The sequence below is a fragment of the Anarrhichthys ocellatus genome, unplaced genomic scaffold, assembly GCF_004355925.1.
Source record: "Anarrhichthys ocellatus isolate YVR2014 unplaced genomic scaffold, GSC_Weel_1.0 scaffold5, whole genome shotgun sequence".
NCBI lineage: Eukaryota > Metazoa > Chordata > Actinopteri > Perciformes > Anarhichadidae > Anarrhichthys > Anarrhichthys ocellatus.
Window position 1 is genome coordinate 13,512,921 of NW_022280035.1, and position 21,717 is coordinate 13,534,637.

At 41.5% G+C, this 21,717-nt stretch overlaps 1 protein-coding gene across 2 annotated transcripts in view; it reads right to left on the minus strand.

Moving 5' to 3' along the window:
* cntn3a.2 (contactin 3a, tandem duplicate 2) overlaps nt 1-11,756 on the minus strand; it is a 30,217-nt gene extending 18,461 nt beyond the window's left edge. The window contains exons 1-9 of one of the 2 annotated variants that reach the window (XM_031844672.1): nt 11,538-11,756; nt 8,601-11,325; nt 7,833-7,968; nt 4,361-4,536; nt 2,869-2,964; nt 2,548-2,751; nt 1,588-1,690; nt 1,055-1,239; nt 125-261 (exon numbers count right to left, since the gene is read on the minus strand). In XM_031844672.1, the coding sequence (XP_031700532.1) occupies nt 125-261; nt 1,055-1,239; nt 1,588-1,690; nt 2,548-2,751; nt 2,869-2,964; nt 4,361-4,536; nt 7,833-7,968; nt 8,601-8,655 (1,092 nt within the window). In that variant the 5' untranslated portion in view covers nt 8,656-11,325; nt 11,538-11,756. Of the gene's footprint in view, nt 1-124; nt 262-1,054; nt 1,240-1,587; nt 1,691-2,547; nt 2,752-2,868; nt 2,965-4,360; nt 4,537-7,832; nt 7,969-8,600 lie in introns of both variants that reach the window. The other variant, XM_031844671.1, reaches the window with a different exon arrangement.
* Nucleotides 11,757-21,717: the final 9,961 nt, after the last annotated feature.

Consider the following 21,717-nt stretch of genomic DNA (forward strand, 5'->3'; position numbering starts at 1 on the left):
GCATTTGGAAAAACAGCCGCGCGTTTGACGCCAGGCTCTCTAGAGTGAAAGGATGAACTGAAGCTGAGGATTAAGTCATTAAAATGAAACATTGGTAGGTGGCGGAAGACAGGCAGTAATTTACCTCTGAGAGTAGCTGTTGGCCGTTCTTCAGCCATGTGTAGGAGGGTTTGGGCTTGCCGTTGGCTCGGCATTCCAAGTATAGTCTCTCCTCTATGGCCAGGGCTGTGTCCTTCATGGCCTGCATCCACTGAGGCTTGGCTGAGGGAACAGAAATATACTCCTGAGAATTATCTGACAGAAAACCAGGGGGACAGATTTTAAAGGAGCTGTATTATCTCACCAAATAGTCCTCATCCAAAATAGTTCAAAGGAAAGCAATGCGTAGATTGACAGCTCAAATAAGTGGAAATCGTAAAGCTTGTGGAGAACAGGTTTGTCTTTTAAGAGGAGAGAGCAGTGAATGTAGGGTATCACTCAGTTTCATCACTTAAATATGTCAGCAGCCTGTGGCAACTCGAGATTAGCACAAAGCACTGCGCCACAAAGCAGAAATGCTCCCATGACGGCTGAAGTGCACCCGACGTCTCCGCTCACCCCAACCTGTCACCTTAATTCTGTGTATAATAAAGATCACCCCGGTCTGTTTCCCATCCAGCACACACAACCCCCTGGCTTCTTACCTCTTACATATTTACAGCTTTTAAGGAATTTTCATGGGTAGAGTGTTGTGCTCATAATAAGCTCACTTCGCGGGCACTTTACATACCATCAAGTCCAATTACACAGGTGTCATTTTCCCTCTCTCACAGATTCAGTAAGCCATGGCTCAAGTAAGTAATGACTTTTTCCCCGGCTGTGTATGTAACAATGAGCTGTTAAAATTATAACTATTATCATATTACCGAATAACAACTCTCAACCACTTCAAACTATTCTTGGTGTCACATGCTAACGGCAACAGCAGGATGGATGGACCATAACAAAGATGTAACACAACTCTTAATATCAGTAACATGTTTTGTGTTGTCTTAGCAAGCCTGAACAACCGTACCATAGAATGCCAGTCGACCAGTGGCTATGTTCTTGCCCATCTTGTTCTCAGCCACACACTCGTATCCTCCTGTATCATCCTGCTGGAAGCTGGGGATCTCCATCACCGCATTCGAGTACTTCATTTTGACTTTACTGGGGAAGGGAACGCCGTTAGCCCTCTTCCAGGTGATTTCTGGGACAGGGCTGGAAGAGACAGAGGAACAAAAGCCTCAGCAGAGACTCTGATTCAAGTTCCTTTTCAAGACTGTCACTCAGGTTGCAGGTGTCTGTAATAATCTGGCAGCAATAAAGTATTTGATTGAGCTTAAAAGCCTTTTCACTGTATTTTTGCCCTTCTGATGAATGGTTTGGAGTTACCCCGATCCGACAACAGAAAAAAAAGCTGTCTCACATGATTTTCTGACCAAACATGGCTTGACGCCATATTCTAAGAAATATAATTGCCACGGTGACTTTACTATATAGAAATCCAGAGGCCTGGAATGAAAGACAGCAGAAGATTGAAAACATGCTTCAAGGAATTCAGCTTACTTCCCGAGGGCGAAACACTCCAGCGTAACTGTTGATCCTTTCGCGGCGGGGACATTGTCTGGGAAATTAACTTCTATTTTCGGCTCGTATTCGCCCATCACTCCTATGAAGAGCAAGCACAAGAACTTGCTCAGTCTTCCATTATTCATGACTTACAAGCAATATGGCTTGCATTACGGACCAAACAATAGCAGTGTAAAACTAACAGAGGAGAAATAAAAGACACATGAGCAAACATTCTCTCATGGGTAAACTCAAAGTAGTACATCACTTAAATGTGCAGTCGCGAGAGTGCAGTGAAATACCAGCGAGGAAAAATGTAAATCTCTTCTTGGTGGAATAGACAGAGTGGAATTTGAAATCTTGTTTTTTTTTCCAGCTAGTCTGGCTGTTTATCTATTGTTTCAGAACTTGAGTGGGCAACCTCTGGTGTTTTATTGTTTGCATCAGTCTTTAAGACAGTCAAGGCCGGGATCAGAAAGCGATGCGATGAGATTTAAATCTATTCAGCTACATGTACAGTACGTTGAGTGGAAACTAACTGGTTGAGCCACCAGAACACTCAATGTAATGGTCCAGTGACGTACGGCTCATGTTTAATTCATTCCGAGGCAATCTTTATTCACTCTTTCCATGAAGGCGTAACATAGAATAGAACAACAGAGCAAAGAGAGCCGGCTTGAGAAGTGAAAGCACGGGGAAAGCTTTTAAAGGGAATGCGAATCATAAGAAAGCTAAGTCAGCAAAGAAGAGATTTGGGTGCTTTGTTTGCTGGCCTACATTGAGGAGCAACTATTTACTTACAAGCATTAGCGCTCGGTGACTCAACCACAGCGAGGCACGACAGGACAAAGAGCACTCATGCAAGTACGATGATTAAAGCCACCTTGAAAGGAAAAGGTCCTCAATACAAGGCTGAGAGGCATACTTGTCACATCATGGCTGCGGGCTGAGTCTTACCATCTGTCCTGAGGATCAGAGACGTGGGTGAGCTCTGAACTTTGCCCTTTGTGATGCTGTTCATCACGACGCAAGTGTAGTTACCCACATCAGTGGGCTCCACCTTGGCAATGTAAAGGTTTCCCGTCTGCTGGGAGACGAAACGTCGATTGTCTTGTTGAACAAAGTACGGGTACTCATTGAAGACCCATGCATACGTAAGGTCTGGAGGACAAAACAGGGACACAGATGATCGTGGATAGAATACAACGTGACATTAGATGGGATTATATAAAGGAACTTTAAAGAACTGCACAGATGGAGATTACGGTGATCGTTTACCTCCTGAGGAAGTGGGCGTTCCACAAAGAAGCACCACTCCTTGTCCCTCGCGGACCGACACTGCGCTTCTGGTGTGGACTTTGAAATGATCTAAGTCTGAGGGGGAAAGAAAAATGAAAAGAAAGATCACTGCCGGATATTCACATATCAGAGTGGAAACAGAGCTGAGCCAAAGCTTTCAGCAAGACACTGGCACAAGCCCATGAGGAAATTGTCATGAGAATTGCACCTCGGCGAATGCCTGAGAGAGACACAGAGAGACACAGAGAGACACAGAGAGACACAGAGAAAAGTGCCTGTTCATATGAGGGGGTTTTGTAAAGCACAAAAAATACAGTGCAGAAATTTTAGCTCAGGACCTGAATGCGATATTTGATGTAGTTTTTTTATGACATGAGAGCTAGACTGGTAAGAACGGGTTATAACTCCAGTTGTGTACATGTCTAAGAAAGCTGAGTAACCACTTGACCTTGGCATAATGTGGTATAATGTAGTATTGTGTAGCTATACTAGTATGTTAAAGTAACAATTACTTGTTATTATTATTATATAAGGTCACATAAAAAACACAGTTGTTCAGTGCATGCTTATAGTGAAAGGATCAGGATCACAAAAAGCACACACACATTTTCCTACCTACCCCTGGTGGTATTTAGCTGTGCAGGTATATCTGTATAATCCACAGACTTGGCTTTAATCACTTTCAAAGTTTTCAGTCAGACTATGTTCGTTTGAAGGTGAAAATAGGTAAAACTTCTATCAGAGAGGCGTGTAGATAATACAGTGTAACCGAGAAATTATTTCTGCAAACACTCATCGTGGTTGAGTTTTTTTTTAAAGTTATTATGTCTCAGCAGTGCTTATCTTTAAAGCTTGTCAAATACAACCAAAAATATCTGCATGGCCGGATCCCGCCAAGAGAAGGTGTGAAATGTTATTTAGTTGAGATGTGCATGAATAGAAGGAGCCTTAATGGATAGAACATCAATAGTAAGTATTCATTTCTTATTTCATTGAAGATTCTTGCTGGTTTCACCACCAAAGATGTGAGACAAATCGCAGTTTGTATATACGGTCTTATTTTTGTGGCAATGCAGTTGTTTTAAAATTTAGTGATTTGCATCACTCTCCTTTCTTATGTCGGTAGAAAGAAGCATATTATAATTCAGTCAAACTATAGTTTTAGCCCTTCTTTAGGTATTCTTCATGCACTACATTTAGGAATTTGGTTGACTACTTTACCCTAGAGTATACCCAATAAAACACCACAGATTTTTGTAGTCATTCTTAGTGTGCATGTACGATCACGAGTAAAGAACAGTCATCACGCTTAAGCCGCCCCCATGTTACTTCAGCATTTAATGTGGCAGCCCTCATAAATATTGCAAATATCGGCCACCCAGTTCGGCATCTGTCTGCATCTTTTGCTAAGTGCAGTTACACTTCCATACCATTTCTTGATAAAAAGTGACAAACACTGACTTCAACTTACAGGCAAACTGCAGACTTGCTCTCCTGCTGAGGATAGCTCCTACAGTGTTGAACGCCATACACTGGTACAGTCCTACATCCTGGTAGCGGTCCAGACTGCTTATAATGAGGTTGCCCCCAGACAGACGCCGCCGGCGATCCAGGCCCAGATTTATGAGAGTCCCATTCAATGACCATCTGCGAGGGCAAAGACACCATCAGTCCCTGGCAAAACATACTGTCCATTTCTTTCTACCAACCAAGGTGGTCTGACAGGAGGTGACTGGAGAACACAACTCACTGAAGTAACTCACTTGAAGCAAGAATAATATACTGTACATGTGTGCTCAAAGAATTCGCAGGTTGAAGCAAGAACAGCGTGAACTTTGCGGTTGTAATTTTCACATTTGATTATTTTCCTGCAGTGCTTCAACTTTCCAAACAAAGTTTCAAACAAAAGTAATTTCTATATTCATAAAGTCATAAAGAGTAAGTTGGAAAAGGCAGTTTAATAAGTGTGTGTAGATCTGTAAAAAGTAAATACACGGATAAGCATTTCAATGGTCTCTGTTGTCTTTTTTATTTCAGTCCTAAATTGTTGCCGACTCACATTTTTTATAAACTGCAAGTCGTTTGATGATTTCATGCTTCTACCTATCTAATTTGCACGTGTTCCACGGTCGTCGCATATTGTTTTGTCCCTGTGATCTAGTTATTCTGTAATCCATAATGCTATAACATACTCTAGTGATATTAGTTATGTGTTTATATAACCATTAAAATGCACATTTCTTATTTATAATGTATTTTTCTGTGCCTTTTTCAGTTTTCTTTATTTTGCTCTACCACTATTTGCTGCTGCAGCGATCTCATTTTCCCCACAGGGATCATTAAAGTTTAATCTTAGAGTATCACACACAAAGCTGTCTTCGGCTATTTAAGGGAAGCAGGAGATAAAGGTTTTAGAAGCCATCCTAGATATTATCATCAGTCCTAACCACAATCACCTCTTCTCTGTCACATTATATTTACATAATGTGACATTATTCCACCTTTGACTTCTCATTAGGACAAAACATTAGCACTTGGCAGGAGGTAACACTGGGCTCACGTAACAAAGGATGCCTTTTATGCTCCCTTTCACCTTCCATCACATCCATCATTTAAAAAAAAAAAACAACACTTTGCACAGCAGGTTAAGATTGTGTTATAAAGTAAACGACGCACCTAAAAGAACTCTTAAAAACATGAGATAAATTCATTGATTTAAACAAGCCCTATTATTCAGAGAGAGAAACCCTTTCTTCCACCACAACACTCATCTCTTTGTAAATGCTCTTCAGGAGTATTGATGGGTTCAAGGACACAGCACTTTTCAAGAATGTTCCATCATTGCTCTCAAAATAACAATTTCTTTCCTTCAGCCACCGTCTGCTATTCTACCTCACTTAAGTGGAAATGAAAGATGTGGAGGCCATAATGGCCAACTTACCAAAAGCTTTCAAGTCTAACCTCCAAAATAATTTCTTAAAGAATATCCAAACCATTGAATGTCGATGAGTGCTTGCTGCCGTACTCAAGACACTTATACTTAATAGCTGTTTTTCTGTACGTATTGGGGTTAACCGTATTTCTTAAGGCTATACAGTTTCAGAGACTTGTCTGTACGATGAATATTAAAAGGGTTGGCTCGGCTAGTGATGCATCGATATGTGTGTTTACATGTCGGCTTCCACTCGAGTCACCACATCATCTTTATCCGAGCGTCACCACGTTATCTTTATCCGAGAGTCACCTGCAGTGAGCAGGTGATTGAATAGCAACACCGATAACCGAATTACTCTGCCCGAGACTCATTTTGTGAGCACATGTTGTCTGACCATCTGACCGCATAGAAACTCAGGTATTCTGGATCATCCTTGCCGCTCAGAGCCTCAGGCTTCAAACCTCAGGTCAAGTAAAGGTAAGGCATGTCAGCCTCTGTTCAGATTTTAAAAAAAATAAAATGCATCATTTGTTATGACCCGCTGAGGAGAAGATGCTTTTCCATAAGATGTGGTTTTCTCCCATCAGTTATTATACCGCTGCGGTGTGCATACTATGACAGTCACATCTCTTTGTGAGTGACAGGATTGGCAGAGCAAAGGAGAAGGGAGAAAAGAGAGGAGGAGGGGGGGAGCAGTGTGAGCCTATTTACACTTCAAGAGAGGAGCCAGAGAGGTGTTGAGGACTTGCAGAGCCCAGCACAGCCAGCTTGAAAAGACACCACGTTAAACATGCTCATCTCACCTTTAATCAGCACATGGAAATACTTGGTCTTAGGCGGGGAGCGTGAAAAGCCTGAAATAATGAGCGCACATACTCCACCACCATCAGTCTGTGCTGGCTGTGCCGTATAGTAACTCCACTGTTGAACGTCCAAAGACACTTGTAATCAATGCCCGCTGGTGTCTAGCAACCTGCATTGGTCTCACAGTGTCTTATGACAGGAGATTTAAAGATGCATTAAGATGCTACACGTGTGTCGCTAAAGATAATATCTGGCGAGACAAGAAGCAGATTGGCGGCGCGTTAGTCAATATGAGTTAGTAAAGCCGTAATGACGCCACTGCTTAGAGTCTCTGTGTGCAGCTCAGTCTCATTTGGAGAAAAAGAAATGGAGAGCAAGCACCTGCCATTCCAAGGGAAACATCTTTATACATTGGTATTCACAGCACTTTTCAAGAATGTTTCATCATTCCACTCAAAGCATGACAAAAATAACTATTCCTTTTCTTCAGCCACATTCTTCACATATCTTGGGGCTGGGCGTTGTGGATAAAATGAAATATCACAATGTTTTTGACCAAATGCCTTAAATATCAATATTGCAACGTTATTGTAAGCCAATTGACCATTGGTTGACCAATATTGACACAGTGAGAGTTTTGATAAATAATCATCAGTAATGACTAGGTGAATAAAGGCAAATAATAGACAGTTAGATCAGTCTTGTAAGTTCAGAAATTACATATTTCTGCTGCAATGCAGCCTTTAAAACCAGGAGAAGACAACTCTTATGCCATATTACAATATTACAATATCCAACATCTAACACGATATCTAGTCATAGGTTATGCGAGTGGGGTCTTATGTCCCCACGCACCCAAAAGTTATGTTTCATGCACTGATCACAGTATTTTACATTAAACATGGTCCTCTTAAGACACTGAGTGCTTTCAGTGATGATAGTGAGGTGAAGAATAGAGAGAAAGAGAAGCAAGTGCTGCTGATTCTGTGCTGGAGTCCCTTTAAGTTTGAACAAAGAAAAGCAATAAATGGTGATGGTTGCTTACGACTAAAAGACGGCGTTTTTGTGGTGCAAATAGTGTTTGTGTAATCCAGTTTTCAGACAGATATTAGGATTATTGACTTTCACTTGGTTTAATAGTTAAAGTAAACATACATTGGAAGTGTCACTGCTTCCACACACTTTAATTTGAATGTGGTCTTACCTGTACTGAGGAGGGGGCGTTCCCTTTGCGTCACAGGTCAGAGTAGCTTCTTCTTCTATGGAGTCCATAGGAATGAACAAGTCACCTGGCTCCATCCTCCATCTTGGACCATGGTATGATCCGCTGTCCAGACAATCTGTCAGACAAACAGTAACAGCTTGAGCGTAACAATACAGAAAAAGTGCCGCTTTGATCAAGTTTGGCCACCATAATTCCCTGTTCTTCTGGAGGAAATATGATATTCAGGTCTAATAGGGGGGCTCTCTCAAAATATGAGGTTATGCATTGCTGAAAACGGGAAGTGACTAAATACTGTACGTTTCATATTATCTCCAGTTCTCTCAAAGTGCAGATTCTTCCGAGAGAACCAGATGAACAATATTGATAGGATGCCATTCCTTTGAATTTAAAACAATTGCATTGTCATATGATAAAAGATCAACCATCCATTGCTAAATTGCTATACATTACATGTGTTTTTAATGTTTTAATCCTGTTCTTTGCTCTGTGGTTTGTGTTAATTAAATCAAGGAAAACATAACAGAAAAAGAAACAAAACAGGTTACAACCCCAGGGTAGTGAGGAAGAAGATTGAGAGTATTGTTTCTGTGTTGTTTCTGGAGGTCAATACTGAGGAGTGTCCCTTTAAACCTGGGCCATCCTATCATCTCTGACACTGACATGATTTTCGCCTCTTCAGCTATCATTCCGCAAACTGTAAATGTCCAAACGGGAAAGAATCATTACTCATATAAAAAGGTGGTTTACCTGCCAGACAGTCGATGATTGATAACAGTAGAAGCTGTTTCCATGGCAACGTCATCTTTGGCAGCCAAGGGCAAATGAGACTTTCATTCAATAAGCTTTGAAATGGCACTTGTGTTCTCCGAGAGAGGGGAGCTTGACCTGTTGGAACAAGGACTTTGTGGTGAAACAAAAAACTCGGCGAACACCAATATTTTCATCCCACTTTCAGCATTATGTCTTGTGTTCATCCATCAGTAGAAGACAGGGGAAGTGCACATTTTAGAAGTGGAAATAGAGCTATGATAAAAAAAATTGGATGTGGGGTTTGGTGCAGGATGTGTCTCATTACTTCTGTCCATCATCGAAGATCCAGGAAGTGTCACTTTGTGCCGGGCGTTGGCCAACTTGCAGTCAGAGATGTCTGAGGGTGATACTAGAGGCATATGGGAAGAAGCCCGTGCCAATCTATTAGGGTGGCGACCAACACCTAAGCTCATCCTTCACTTGGACGGATTCACTCTGGCTGCCTGAGGAGACTTGGACCTGGGAATTGGGTGCCATCCAATCAATTAGATTCACCCACCGCAGCATGTGTCTCCCCACATGCTGCGGTGAATCAAGACAGCCTGATGAGGAAGCCGTTCCATCCAGGTCCATAATCAAGGGCAAGTGTCTGTCTGCTTGTAACATGTGCTGCAGATTGCGATGCACCAACTTCTTGCAGGAGACCGAGCGAGTAATGATGCAATTATGAAATGCCAAACACACCCACAACAGAGAACCAGCCATAACACAGCAGTTAAGTGAGCAGCTATACGCGCACATTCACGTGTGCAGAGTATATGCACATCGATGTACAATAGTGTTGTACTGCATAAAAGCATGCGCATGAATAAGCCTGGTCTGCACACACACACAGTTCTTCAAGAGGTGTTCAAGATATATTAAGGGCAGAGCCAGATAATAACACCAATCTGCTAAATGTCACACAGCCCACACACACCTACACACCAAACTCACTTTCTCACCGCGTGAACAACGCGTATAACACACACACTCGCTTCCCATTTAGAAGACATAAGCCGTGATGTGCGGCTCATTTGTGGACTAATCCTGGGGCGAGCCTGGTTCAGAGCGCTACTTATTGAGGGTCTAATTGTTTGTCAGCTGCCTGGATGTCAAATCAGACACGTGGGGTCTCAACCAGAATTTTCCTCCCTACCTTTCATGTTTGCTCGGTCCTTTCTTCTTCCACCCAAAGTCTGCTAAATTGGATTGGTACGCTTCCTCTCAAGACGAGTCCTGCATGCCAAACCTCAGTGATAGGCCCACAGTGTGCATACTGCTGGCACCTCAGGACTGAGGATTGGTGTGTGGAAGAAGGTACAGTGGGTATTACACTACTGTCGACTATGCATGTGATGGTTTGCATCTGTAATGGGTTTTTGTCAGGGATGCCACCGCGTAACAGCTGATGCAATAAGTTCCTTTGTTTTATTCAGATTTAATAAATCATTCACAAACGCAAAAAAATGTGGAGTTCTGCCAGCGATACAACAAAGAGCAGATCACTCAGAGATTTGCATGTACATACTGTGTAATATTGTTTACACACATGCACACGCACGATACACACAAGCACGCATAGCCAACACGCACACACTCCCAGCTAGCCCTCATGGATAATGGTGCTGACGATGACACTGATAGGAGGAGGTGAGAAAGCTTCACAGGGTGATTCACTCTCAATCACTGAGGGATCCTTCCTTTACCAAGACACCACTGACTGGGTTAAATAATGTATAATCACGATATCTACCACCTCCATCTCACTCTGCCTGCATCCAAGTAACACGCTGGTTGAACAAATAGCCCAGCTGGCAGAGTGGGAGTGTACTTACTTTGAAGGCCTTAGCTGCATTCATTCCAGCTGACACTGTGGCATACTAGTATGCAATTACCTGGTGAATGTTGCAGGGAAGATATGGTGTGTGTGTGTGCACCTTTTACACTTACTGTATCTCCGGAGGCATACAGCCAATCATTGCTGTGACACTTCTCAAGGCTTAAATAATGTATTTTTTGTTTCTCCCTCTGATACATTTGGAATAGGGTCCTTGCACATGTATGGTGTTTTTTTTTGTGTGCATACTAGCACCATATGCACACCAATGTGTTGGTTTAGGCCTGTAGCAACACATTTCAGAGGGTGAGGTAAAGTGCAGCCAGGCTGCACCACACCAGGTAGGAACCACAGGAAGCAGTTCGAGGCTACAATGTGAGTAATGTAACAGCGTCTACACACCAGTTTGACAAGGAAAGGCACAGCCGAGACAGAAAACAGCTCCTTATTTAAAAACAACATTTCCAACGTGCCTGTGGCTGAACGCATGCCCCTCCAAAACCAGACTACCCTAGTGTGGAGGAATCGGCTGCAGTTGGGAGGGCACGTCACGTTACTCCAGCCTAAATAATCATTGTCAAAGGAATTGATGGGCCAATTCGGGACAGCGGGGCAAGACAGGTCGACGTGTGAGCTCTTTACAGTCAATAAATATTTCAGCATATAAATATCACTGTGTAAATAATTTAGCTTTCTCTATTTGGGCACGTCCACAATTGCAAAGCGCGCTCATGGGCTAATAGAATTGTTGTGTCTTACCTCTTATCTTGAAATATCTTGAGACCAGCAGGAACCAAATTCAGCCCTCTCAGGAAAAGCGACAGATTGATCCTCCATGGAAACCTTTTTTTTTTTTTTTTAGGAAAAAATTCGGTCACAATCGCAAGGTCGTTCACACAGGTGAAGAATTGAGCCGGTGGTCAGTCAGAGATAACGGGTAACGCAGGAGGCATAAACACACGCGTTTCATATCGCTGCGCTCCCCCTTCTCCTCCGCTCCCCACCAAAAAAAAAAAAGCAAAACATACACACACACACACACACACAACACCCACGTTGTTTGCCGTGTTGAATCACATTTGAAACATCCCCAGTTAAGAGGCTCGACTCTCGCCTGTGTTTACGCTCTCAAATCCAACACGCGTCGGTCTGGAAATGGGCTTGAAAGGGAATCTCGCAGGGACGATTTATTATGCGCATCAAGTCAGCTCCCCCTGCGAAGGAGAAGTGGGCTGCACGGCGGCGAAGAGGCGACGGAGCGACCAGAACCAGCAGCGCTGGGATGGGAAGGTGCGGGAGGAGGAGGAGGAGGAGGAGGAAGACGCACCTGGCGGCGAACTGCGCCCCTCTGCGTCAGACCACAGCATTGCAACGGAACTGTGAGCCTCCGTGATTCACCAACTATTAAGGGAGTACGGGCTCGTTTGTATTTTCTTTACATGGCGTGTCTCCGAGGTTTAGACAACACAAGTAAGTCTATAGCCAAGGCCAACAGCACTTTCTTTAAGTGTCTAGTCCAAATCATGCTGTGCAACTTAGAACATTAAAGGAACTTGGAATATTAAAGCTGCAATAAGCCATATTTGACCACTAGTAGGCTATTCTCCAAACCAAACTCACAGCAGTAGAGGTGAAAACTTGAGCTATTTCAGGCATCCAGGGCTCCTCAAGTAAAAGTCCCATTAATTTAGTATGCAGACATACTGAGATTCGAGTGTTAAACACTTAAGAAATGATGCCTAAGAATGTTTTTTTCTTCCAACAGCAACACTTTAGTCTGATTTAGTGATTCGTACTCAATTATTATTAGAGACAACTTTGAGATCTGAAACCACATGGCACAATGTCCTAAAAACAAACCCGTAATATGTGAATTTACAGTGGTAGAGAAAACTAGGAGTGGCTGCTAGTTATAATATGTGGGGTCAGTGAGAGCCATCGGGACTGAAGCACACATGCACCAGGCAACCAGTATAATGAGCTGCAAGTGGCTGAATACATAGAGCTGCAGAGTGGGGTGTTAAAATGACTCAGAAATGTGTGAGCGTGGCTTCTTCTTTTGGGTGCAAGCGGGGCATGCTTGTGGGCTTGAGTGACATCATCAAACTAGTTTTGTGATTGGAGGAGACTGAAGTGTTGTGTGTACAACTGAACCTGCTTCCCGCTGTGCCACTCACTGCACAAAAAAACAAATCAACAGACCTGGTTGTTACGGAAATGTAATGGAGCAGGTACCTGCGGTTAAAACACACAAATGCAAATGGATGGTGTTATTGTTGTTGACATTTCTCCCTTTCTAATATGCCCTTTTTCACTGACATTTTTTGACGTGTCACAGCAGGGAAAGCACAGATGCAAAAAAATAGAATGAATTCAATTTTGCTGCTTCCGTTTCAGGATGCTGCCATTGAATGGAACAGAGCTATTGTTAATGTTATTGGTAACACCTGTGCTTTTCATGCTATGACAAGCCTGCTTTGGAGAAAGCCTGTTTATGCCACTACCTGACTGTTATTCTGCAATAGGAGTGTGATGTTTCACCTGAGATTTTGCCATTGTGCATAATTGATCCACGGTATTCCAAACATTCTACATTTGGCCAGAAATTCTTAATATTTACTGAATTATTTACTTTACTTAAGTGTATTATTTGCCTAAAATTGCCATTTTTTTCTTTATATTGTAATGCTGAAACTGCTTCTTCTGTCTGCCTCTGTCTTTTCTTCAGATATTAGATGTCTGTTGATCCTGGAAGAGGGTTTCATCATCTGTTGTTCTACCTGAGGTTTCTCTTTTTTCCCGCTCTTATCTGATTGGAGTTTCTAGGGATAAATAAAGGGTGTTGTATTTTGTACAGATTTCGAAGAGGCAAATTTGTGATTCTGGGCTCTGCAAAGAAAATCGACTTCGCTGGGCTTGACAAGAAACTCAAAAACTGCATTCGCCAACTGAAAGAAATTGGGTTGCTACTGAGTTGCAAAAGTTGACGTTTCCCTGTGTTTGATAAGCATCCGCTGACAGCTTTGGTTCATGGCGAAAGGATGTATCTCCCATGACAAGACTGAATAAAAAACTGCTCTCTCTTCCGACTCGCTTCCTCCTCTCAATCACACTCTCTCAACTGTCCTTCTTTACTCTTTGTCTCACTCTTTCTTCAGGTCTCTTTCTCTTAGTCACAAACACTGTTTCCCTCTTCTTTAGGTCCCGCAGTCCCTCAGTCTACTAGGAGCCCCATTAAACCTACATTCATCATCCTCATTTCAGACCCAGGTTCCTTCAACATGGCCAGGGCATCGTTAATAATGCTCCATACAGCAGCCATTTGACATTTCCTTTAATTATGCCTGTAATTTATTCATGCACTTGATCCTAGGAGCTTGTTGTGAAAAGCTTCCTCCAGGAATATTTTATCCTGCTCCTCTCGAGGCCCACGGATTAACCATCTTAATAGCAACCCCCTGAAGGTATTACTTCCTTCATTGTGTGTGTGTGTGTGTGTGTGTGTGTGTATGATTGCAATGAGCATTGTGCCTTAAATGGCTGTGTTAAGCTGCAAAAGTCATTAGGTCTTATTTCTCAACCATTCAGAGGTCCCAGTGTAAATTCTCCTGTATTACTAGCTTGTCTAATTTGGGGAGAGCACAAAGAAAAGTGCAAATGGTTGCAAGATCTGTGCTTATCGCACAATACAGCGACCCCCATGTTTAACCCAGTTTTGCAGGGGAAAACATCACGGCTTAATTTGCTCACTCTGCAGGTCGGTTAACAGACAGCGAAAACCCAGCAATTTCCAACCAAGTAGCGGAGGAAATCTCAAATGCACACACTTCAAATGGGATTTAAGATGTTAATTATGATGTTTCTTCATCACAGAACGTTGCTCAACTGCACACCTGACAGAAATTGCTTAGGCTTTGTGGGGAAAATGCGTGCATTTGAAGAAGTGGGAAGAAGAGGCTCTTTTATGAAAAGGACACACACACACACACACACACACACACACACACACACACACACACACACACACACACGCACTCTGGCACACACAGAAAATGAAATGGAAAGCAATTTGTGAATTTGTCAGGACTGGAAGAAACACGATACAGCCTACTTTATTATTTCATGAAAAATTGAACATCTATTGCTTCACATATGTAAACTTACATCTATCTCACTTTTGTTGTGATATTTATTCAAAAAAATCACAACTCCTCTTCCCTTTTTCCGTACCCATTTGCTCTCTTCCATAATACAGCTGAGCAACATCTCTCATCGATTTGAATGTTGTCTCCAGTTCACTTAAATATATCAGACACGCATATGAATGCCCTCTCCTTCTCTTTCTCATATCGACTCAGTAACTTTCCCTTGTTTATTTGTAAGTTTCTGGTATGGTTCATTAGCCAGGCTGTTTTCAACAGGCTTGCATTGAAGACTAATGGGCAAGAATACCTTTTATTGCATACTGCAATTCCATGGCTGTGGAGGTCCATTACTGGAGGATCAAGAATTTACTCTCTACTACTGCTGATAGGGAGACTCTGCTCGAGGCTAATGATGGGAAAGATCCACTTTGAGATAAATCCTCCTGTAAGGTCAATAAAGGAACATTTGCTTGGCTACAGAAGAGACCTGCAGTAAGAAACCAGCTTGAGAGGTCTGACCTGAGGTGAGGTCTATCTGTCTGTCTGTCCGTCTGGCTATCTATGAATCATCATAGGTAATATTTAAAAAACCTAAAAGGTTGATGTGTTGATGAATTGAACTTAGAGTAAAGGTGCCTCATTACAATATAACTCACGGTAATTATTAGATTCTGTTTTTCTGAATTATTTTATCTCATTGTTTTTTACATTCTCTAAATTATCACAACTGTTTCATGCTTCTTTCTGCTCATGTTTTCGCACCACAGCAGTCAACCCTGGAAATATCTCTGTTTTGCTGACACTGACTGCTTATACAAGAATGCCAGTTTTGTCAAGCTGAATGCTGTTGTGTTTTGCACAGAGCTGTTTAGATTCAGATCTCAACAGTAGGTCAATGTTTACTGGGACAAGTCATAGACAGTGAACAGTAAATGTGACCCAAAATGACATCCATGCCAAAAAAAAACCCTAATGAATATAAAAAAACCTGCGGGAGTTCAGTACAAAACAACAAATTGTAGCTCCTCAGTGCAAAAAAAACCCTGTAAGATATGTTGAGACATTGATTATGTGATACCTGAACAAAAAAAAGGAATTGGGAATGTCTCCATGCATTTCACTGGATTAACATTGTATTGTAGGGATTCTATTTTACATTTATGACACAAAGAGGTTGGTTTATGGCAGAAAGGATGGACAGGACAGTATTCATACATCTGAGGGTTTCATGCAACAACGGATGATGGTGTGAGTGAAAGACTGATGAAACACCTACTCCATCCATTATCAGCTTCAGCTCACTCTAACAAACTAATCCAGGGTAATGCCTGGGGGAGTCAACAGTGGCCATCTCCTTCGCAACAGGAAGCAATATGGTTTATTGGAAATGTGGTCATAACCTAAACTGGATCATAATTTTCCAGCACTTACAATACCTCTGCTGTGCAACCGAGGCTATAATTATCTCTAGCACACTTTCATTAATGATATCAAGTAATTTACTGCAAGAATGACTTATTTTGATTGCTTTAAAAATGCCACGCAATGATGAATAGATTGAAATGGCAGACACGCTGTACAGTCGCAGCACTAAATGAATCCATGTACATGCAATGGGCAAAATAACGAAATACAGACAAATTTGGTGAAACTCATGATGGTCAGTTGTGCTTAAGGTGTTGATTCAACTCAATGGCCATTCAGAGGCTGTGGTTTGTAGTGTTACAAAGCAAATGTCCTGTTAAGTGTCTTTTAGTCGGCCTTAGTGAGGGTCTACTTGTGACCACTGCTGGTCTTTGCTCGATCAGTTTTCCTGTGTGCGGAATATGTTTATTGAGAAGGCCCCCTTTGAATTATATAATTTCGCAGTGTTTGTGATGCAGAGACGACCGTTGAAACAAAAAGGCAGCTTCACACAAGTGAGTCATTGAGAAGTTGAATATCAACCCGCAGTATGTGCCAGATAACGTATTTCTTACCAGAGATATGAAAATCACAGTTGTTACAGTTAGTATTCGAGCCAGCATAGAGAGCAGCTGTAAGAGGCACAAGGAGGCCAAACAGTCTCTTACTCTTACTCTTAGCGGTTGCATCACTCTCACAGTAATTTGGGCTTTAGTGTTTTACTCAAGGACTCGTAAGCAGTGTTTGTAGTCTGTAACAGCAGCCACCTGGCAGTAGTGTGAAAAGTGTAATGTCCTGCGCTTCTCACCCAGTGCCAGGAATCAACCCAACAGAGTCTCCCACAGTAGTTTGTTGATAGTCAGTATCTCTACTTCTGGGCCAACCTTGAAGTTTGAAGATTAATTTGCACTGACGTCGTCATCTCCTGTTGCCTTTACTGCCCTGGTAAGAGGTCCCTAAATCTTGAACTGGCAGTGCAGACAGAATTAGACTCACTGCCTGTGGCCTTGCACCGCTGAGCAGAAAACATTGGGAATGGAGCAGGTGGCGGCACACATTACTGCCCACGTCCTCATGTCAATCTGAACAGACATTTTCAGCGCAGCTCATTTGGTTATAAATTCTGCCAATGGCAACACATAAGCGAATCGAAATTGCTTTAATGCTTTCGCTTTAGTGAGGACGGGCGGATGGGAGGTGTTAAGTGTGGTTAAGGGTGAGAAGAGGGGATTGTTAAATGGAACGTGTGTTATGAATTCTCAGACAGGAAGTCTTCCCTGCGCTCTCATATTCAGGGATTTGACAGCATGATGGAGATGTACACATTTACATCATGCTTTTAGACAACTAAAACTCTTTGAATCCATAGAGACCGACAAGCCACGTATCACGTGTTTATTCTCACAGAGACATCCCCAATGTTTAGGTTGTGCGGCTGCTCCATTTATTTAAGCAGCTTTAACTGTTTTAACTGTAAAACTGTTGTGGGGGATGATACAAAAGTACTCTCAGCTGAATATTCATTACCTATAAATATTTTAGTTCTCATTTCACCAGCTTTCCATTGACTCATCATGTGTGTGTGTGCGTGTGTGTAGATGTGAGTACGTTGTTTTGCAGGGTCCAAAGTTGCTGCCCAATGTTAGGTTGTCTGACATCTGCAATCAATAAAGCTGTTGAACCTACAAGGTCAGACCACTTCTCATGAGATTGGCAATTGTTTTTCTCATATGAAGCTGCATGAATCTACACAATCACACATGGTCTTTGGTTGGCTGCAGGATCACATTTTCTTCTCTTTCTGGAGAACAGATATGGGCAGGAAAGACCGATGCAATTGTTAGTATTTATTTAGCTTATATGAAAGAAAGTAAAAAAAACAAATGCATTATAGTTTTTTTTTACAATTCCTTCAGCACGATTGTGAAAACAAGGCTCATTTTGTCAAAGCACTACACACAATTCGCACAACCACACACACCAGTGTCTGAACACCTCAGATCTACATTCAAAACTCTACAATAATTTATAAAAAACCCAATCTTGTCACCGAATGCCACACACGGTTCATATGATCTGATTCTCTTTGAACCTGTTTCACATGGCTGTGCTCAGTGTGATCTAAAACACTTTCAACATCTCTTCTTTTTTAATGATTTAGTCTGGGTTTGAGTTTTCAGAGATATTGTCAGAGAAAACGAAGAACATGAATTACAATGTTGTTCAATTACTAATACGTGTCGGCTTCCATTGGTCTTTTTATAGTGCTTCCATTCACTCTTAGCTTTAGTGTGCAAGCAATCACAAAAAGTACTAGTTACTGTATTGCACTGTAAACAAAATGCAGTATATCAGAATTACAGTTATCTCTCTCCAAAATTGCCCTTTATTGTTGTGCACATTATAGAGCAAAACTGAATTGCAAGCTCTGATTTCTAAGTGATCTAATTGGTCACAGGTGTTTTCTCAGGTGCGTTCTGGGTGCAGATGATTTGATAATTGAGTGTTGCATTTCAATGGCAGCATTAAACAAACAACACACTCAGGCTTTTAGTTCGGAATGATGTGTCTAATGTAGATGTGTGTAGTTATTTACAAAAAGTGTGTTTTAAGATTTCAAACTTCAAACTGACAATGTGCCTATAGAGTTTAGCATTCCTAAAAACACCAGTTTTTGTATCTTCGCAATGGAAAATTCAAATAGTACATGTGCGTCTCATTTTGTTGCAAAAATGCCAAAAAGATTTGTTAGGCTTTAAATGCAGAGCTTTATTTTGACATAGAAGTGATGATGTTACTTTTTTTCAATTACTAACTATTAAATTATGCATAACATATCAATAAACACATTTTCTGCTTAGCGCCTACTTGGCAATTCAGCATGGCTCTTTTTGCAACACACTGCACACAGTTCACTCCACAAGAAACAGGAATCTGACATAAAGTCACTTGTTTGCCATCTCAAAACACTGCCATTCAAAATACCACATCCATGGACCAGTTGGCCAAATTGCTTGATTGTCGACTCATCAATTAGGATGTAAGCACTATAAAATAACACAGGTGAGTACCAGTTTACAACAACAATGGCAGACCAACAGAGCAGCGAGAGAAAACGTGTATTAGTAATTTAAAAAAACTGTAATTCATGCTTTATTTTTGTCTCCACAGATGTGTCTCCAAATGTTGTGTCTTATTCGGCTTGAGCATATAGAGTTTTGACACAATGAGGCAAATTCAGCAAAAACTTGTGTAAGCAATCGCAAAAAAAACATGTTTGATCTTTCCAACACCTTGCTAAGATACTTTGCAATTTTAATTTAACACAGGGCTCCAGCAACCACGAGAGGACATCTCTGAGCGAGCAAATATAAGCTATTATCGACAGAAAAAAGTGTTTTGAAAATTCTCCAGCTTCACCCAACTCACTTAACCCAACAATTGCCGCCTGGCTCTCTAGTGCGCCACTTTAAATGAAATGTTTGCCTCCTTCATGAGAAAAGGAGGCAGTTGGGAGTTGTGTTTACTTTCATTTTGAGAGCATTAGAGGCTTATACATAAGTGAACCCTGAAGTAAAATGGAACAAACAAAGAGGATGTCACCCAAATGGGTTCTCTCCCATACCTTTCCTCTCCAGAGAGGCCTCCTGCATACAAGCACACCTCATGGATATGCAGCTAGACTGCGTCTGTGCTGCTGGCATTTGTTTTAACACATTGTTCTCAAGTGTTCAATGAAAAGATCTATCCTGTGATTGGGATTTAGTTGTGTATAGGTCCAAGGTTCACACCACAGTATGGATTTTCCTCCTGTAGGACAGTCTCTTCCTAATGAATGTTTTCATTCTCTACTTGTCAATGACACAACGATCCTCTGCACTTAGCATACATTAAAAGCTACAGGCATAATTAGCTTGTGTATAAAAACAAAAATGATCAGGGCTGATTTTTAAAGGTGTGCATCAGTTGCAATTAGACACCAATATCAACACGCAGTACACAAAATTGCCTCATCAGCACACTCAAGGAAGTGCAAAAACACAATCAACCTCAACAGCTGGTAATGAGTGACAACTCTGCAGTTTTCAAGTGTTATCGTGCACATTTTTTGGTGACAAATGATGTAGAAATAGAGTGAAATGGCATTGTTTTCTCATTATGGCCACCATGAACAGCTATAGATCTGCTTGGCTCTTATTTTCCTGGATGATCATTAGCTGGTTAAGAGCGAACACATCTGTCTCCTGATGCCTTTGCCTTGCTTAGCATTAAGGATGTCAAACACATGAATTATTCAAACATCTTAATTAACATAAAGGATCCCTTGATGGTCAATATGCTGACTTATGAGTGTGCATGAAGCAGAAAATCTATATTACAAGTGCATGAAGATAAAACTTTGTTGGTGTAATGTAAGGAAGCTAATGGCGTCGTCTTGTTATTGTCATCGATCTTCTACTGCATTTTATTCATTACAAATAGTTTGTACTACTGTAAACTAAAGAAAGCTAAACAAAACTAAAATGATGTGATTCCCCACGCTCATTGATATTCATTACATATAAATTATTTTGAATGTGCTTATAAAAATCCCAGTGCTCTATATTAGTATTTCAACTTCTATGTAAATCCTTTGTTCATGTCTTAACAAATAATGAATCATGAAAAAACTGTGATTCTGAACAGTTCAGCAGAAAAGAGCTTCATGTGCCAGTTTAGACAAACCAAAGTGTCTTGAGTCACACATAATCCTTCAACATTACGTCAACCTGTTTTATTTGCTTGGCAGCTAAAAATATATATAATTTTTTGCCTGCATTACATAAAGCGAGGCATGTGTATATGCAAACACACATACGTCATACTCATGTTTGCTCTATCCCTCTGTCTCATGCACACAGACACACACACAGACACACACACACACACACACACACACACGCACACGCACACACATATCCGAAGCAGAGCCCAGAACAACACTATAAAGCATAAATGCCACCCGTAGTCAGATATTCCCAATGTGCACATGTGTAAAAGTTATTCAACATTTCAACTACATTTTTTCGGTTGGGTACCAACAGTCTCCCGAGCTGCCTTTAATACTGACTGAACACTGATATTACACTGACACTACACACATTCTCACAGACGCCGCCGGGTCTTGAATCAATAAATGACAGCAGCTGGCTTTGATTGCACTTATCGGTCGTCATTTATTCTCAATTCATGTCCATTTAGTACCCGTTGCAATGCTGTCTCCTTGTTGGGAAGCAAATATGAGATAATGCATTGCCAGTACAACTGAAATTTAGCATGAGGCTTTTGATGTTTGCAGCATAGTCTACACACAATACGATCAGTTATAAAAAATGCATGCAGTAGCATTCTCCTCCGATGCAAGACACATGTTCTGTATTCTCTGAAGCATTCTTCTTCAGAGGGAACATTGCTCCGCACAGCATCATCTCCTTTCCTTCCGCACCCCCTCTTCCATTCTGGCACTCTTTCATGCATCTGACACTGCGAGGTAAGGTTGGTCAGAACAGACGCTGCAAAGAACACCTGTGTAGTGCGAGGCAGGCACATGTTGAAAATTGTACTGAAAAGAACACAGGAGGAGAAAGATCCCTGACATCTTCAGGTCAACATGCCCACATGCTGGTCCTCAATACAAAGGAACTCA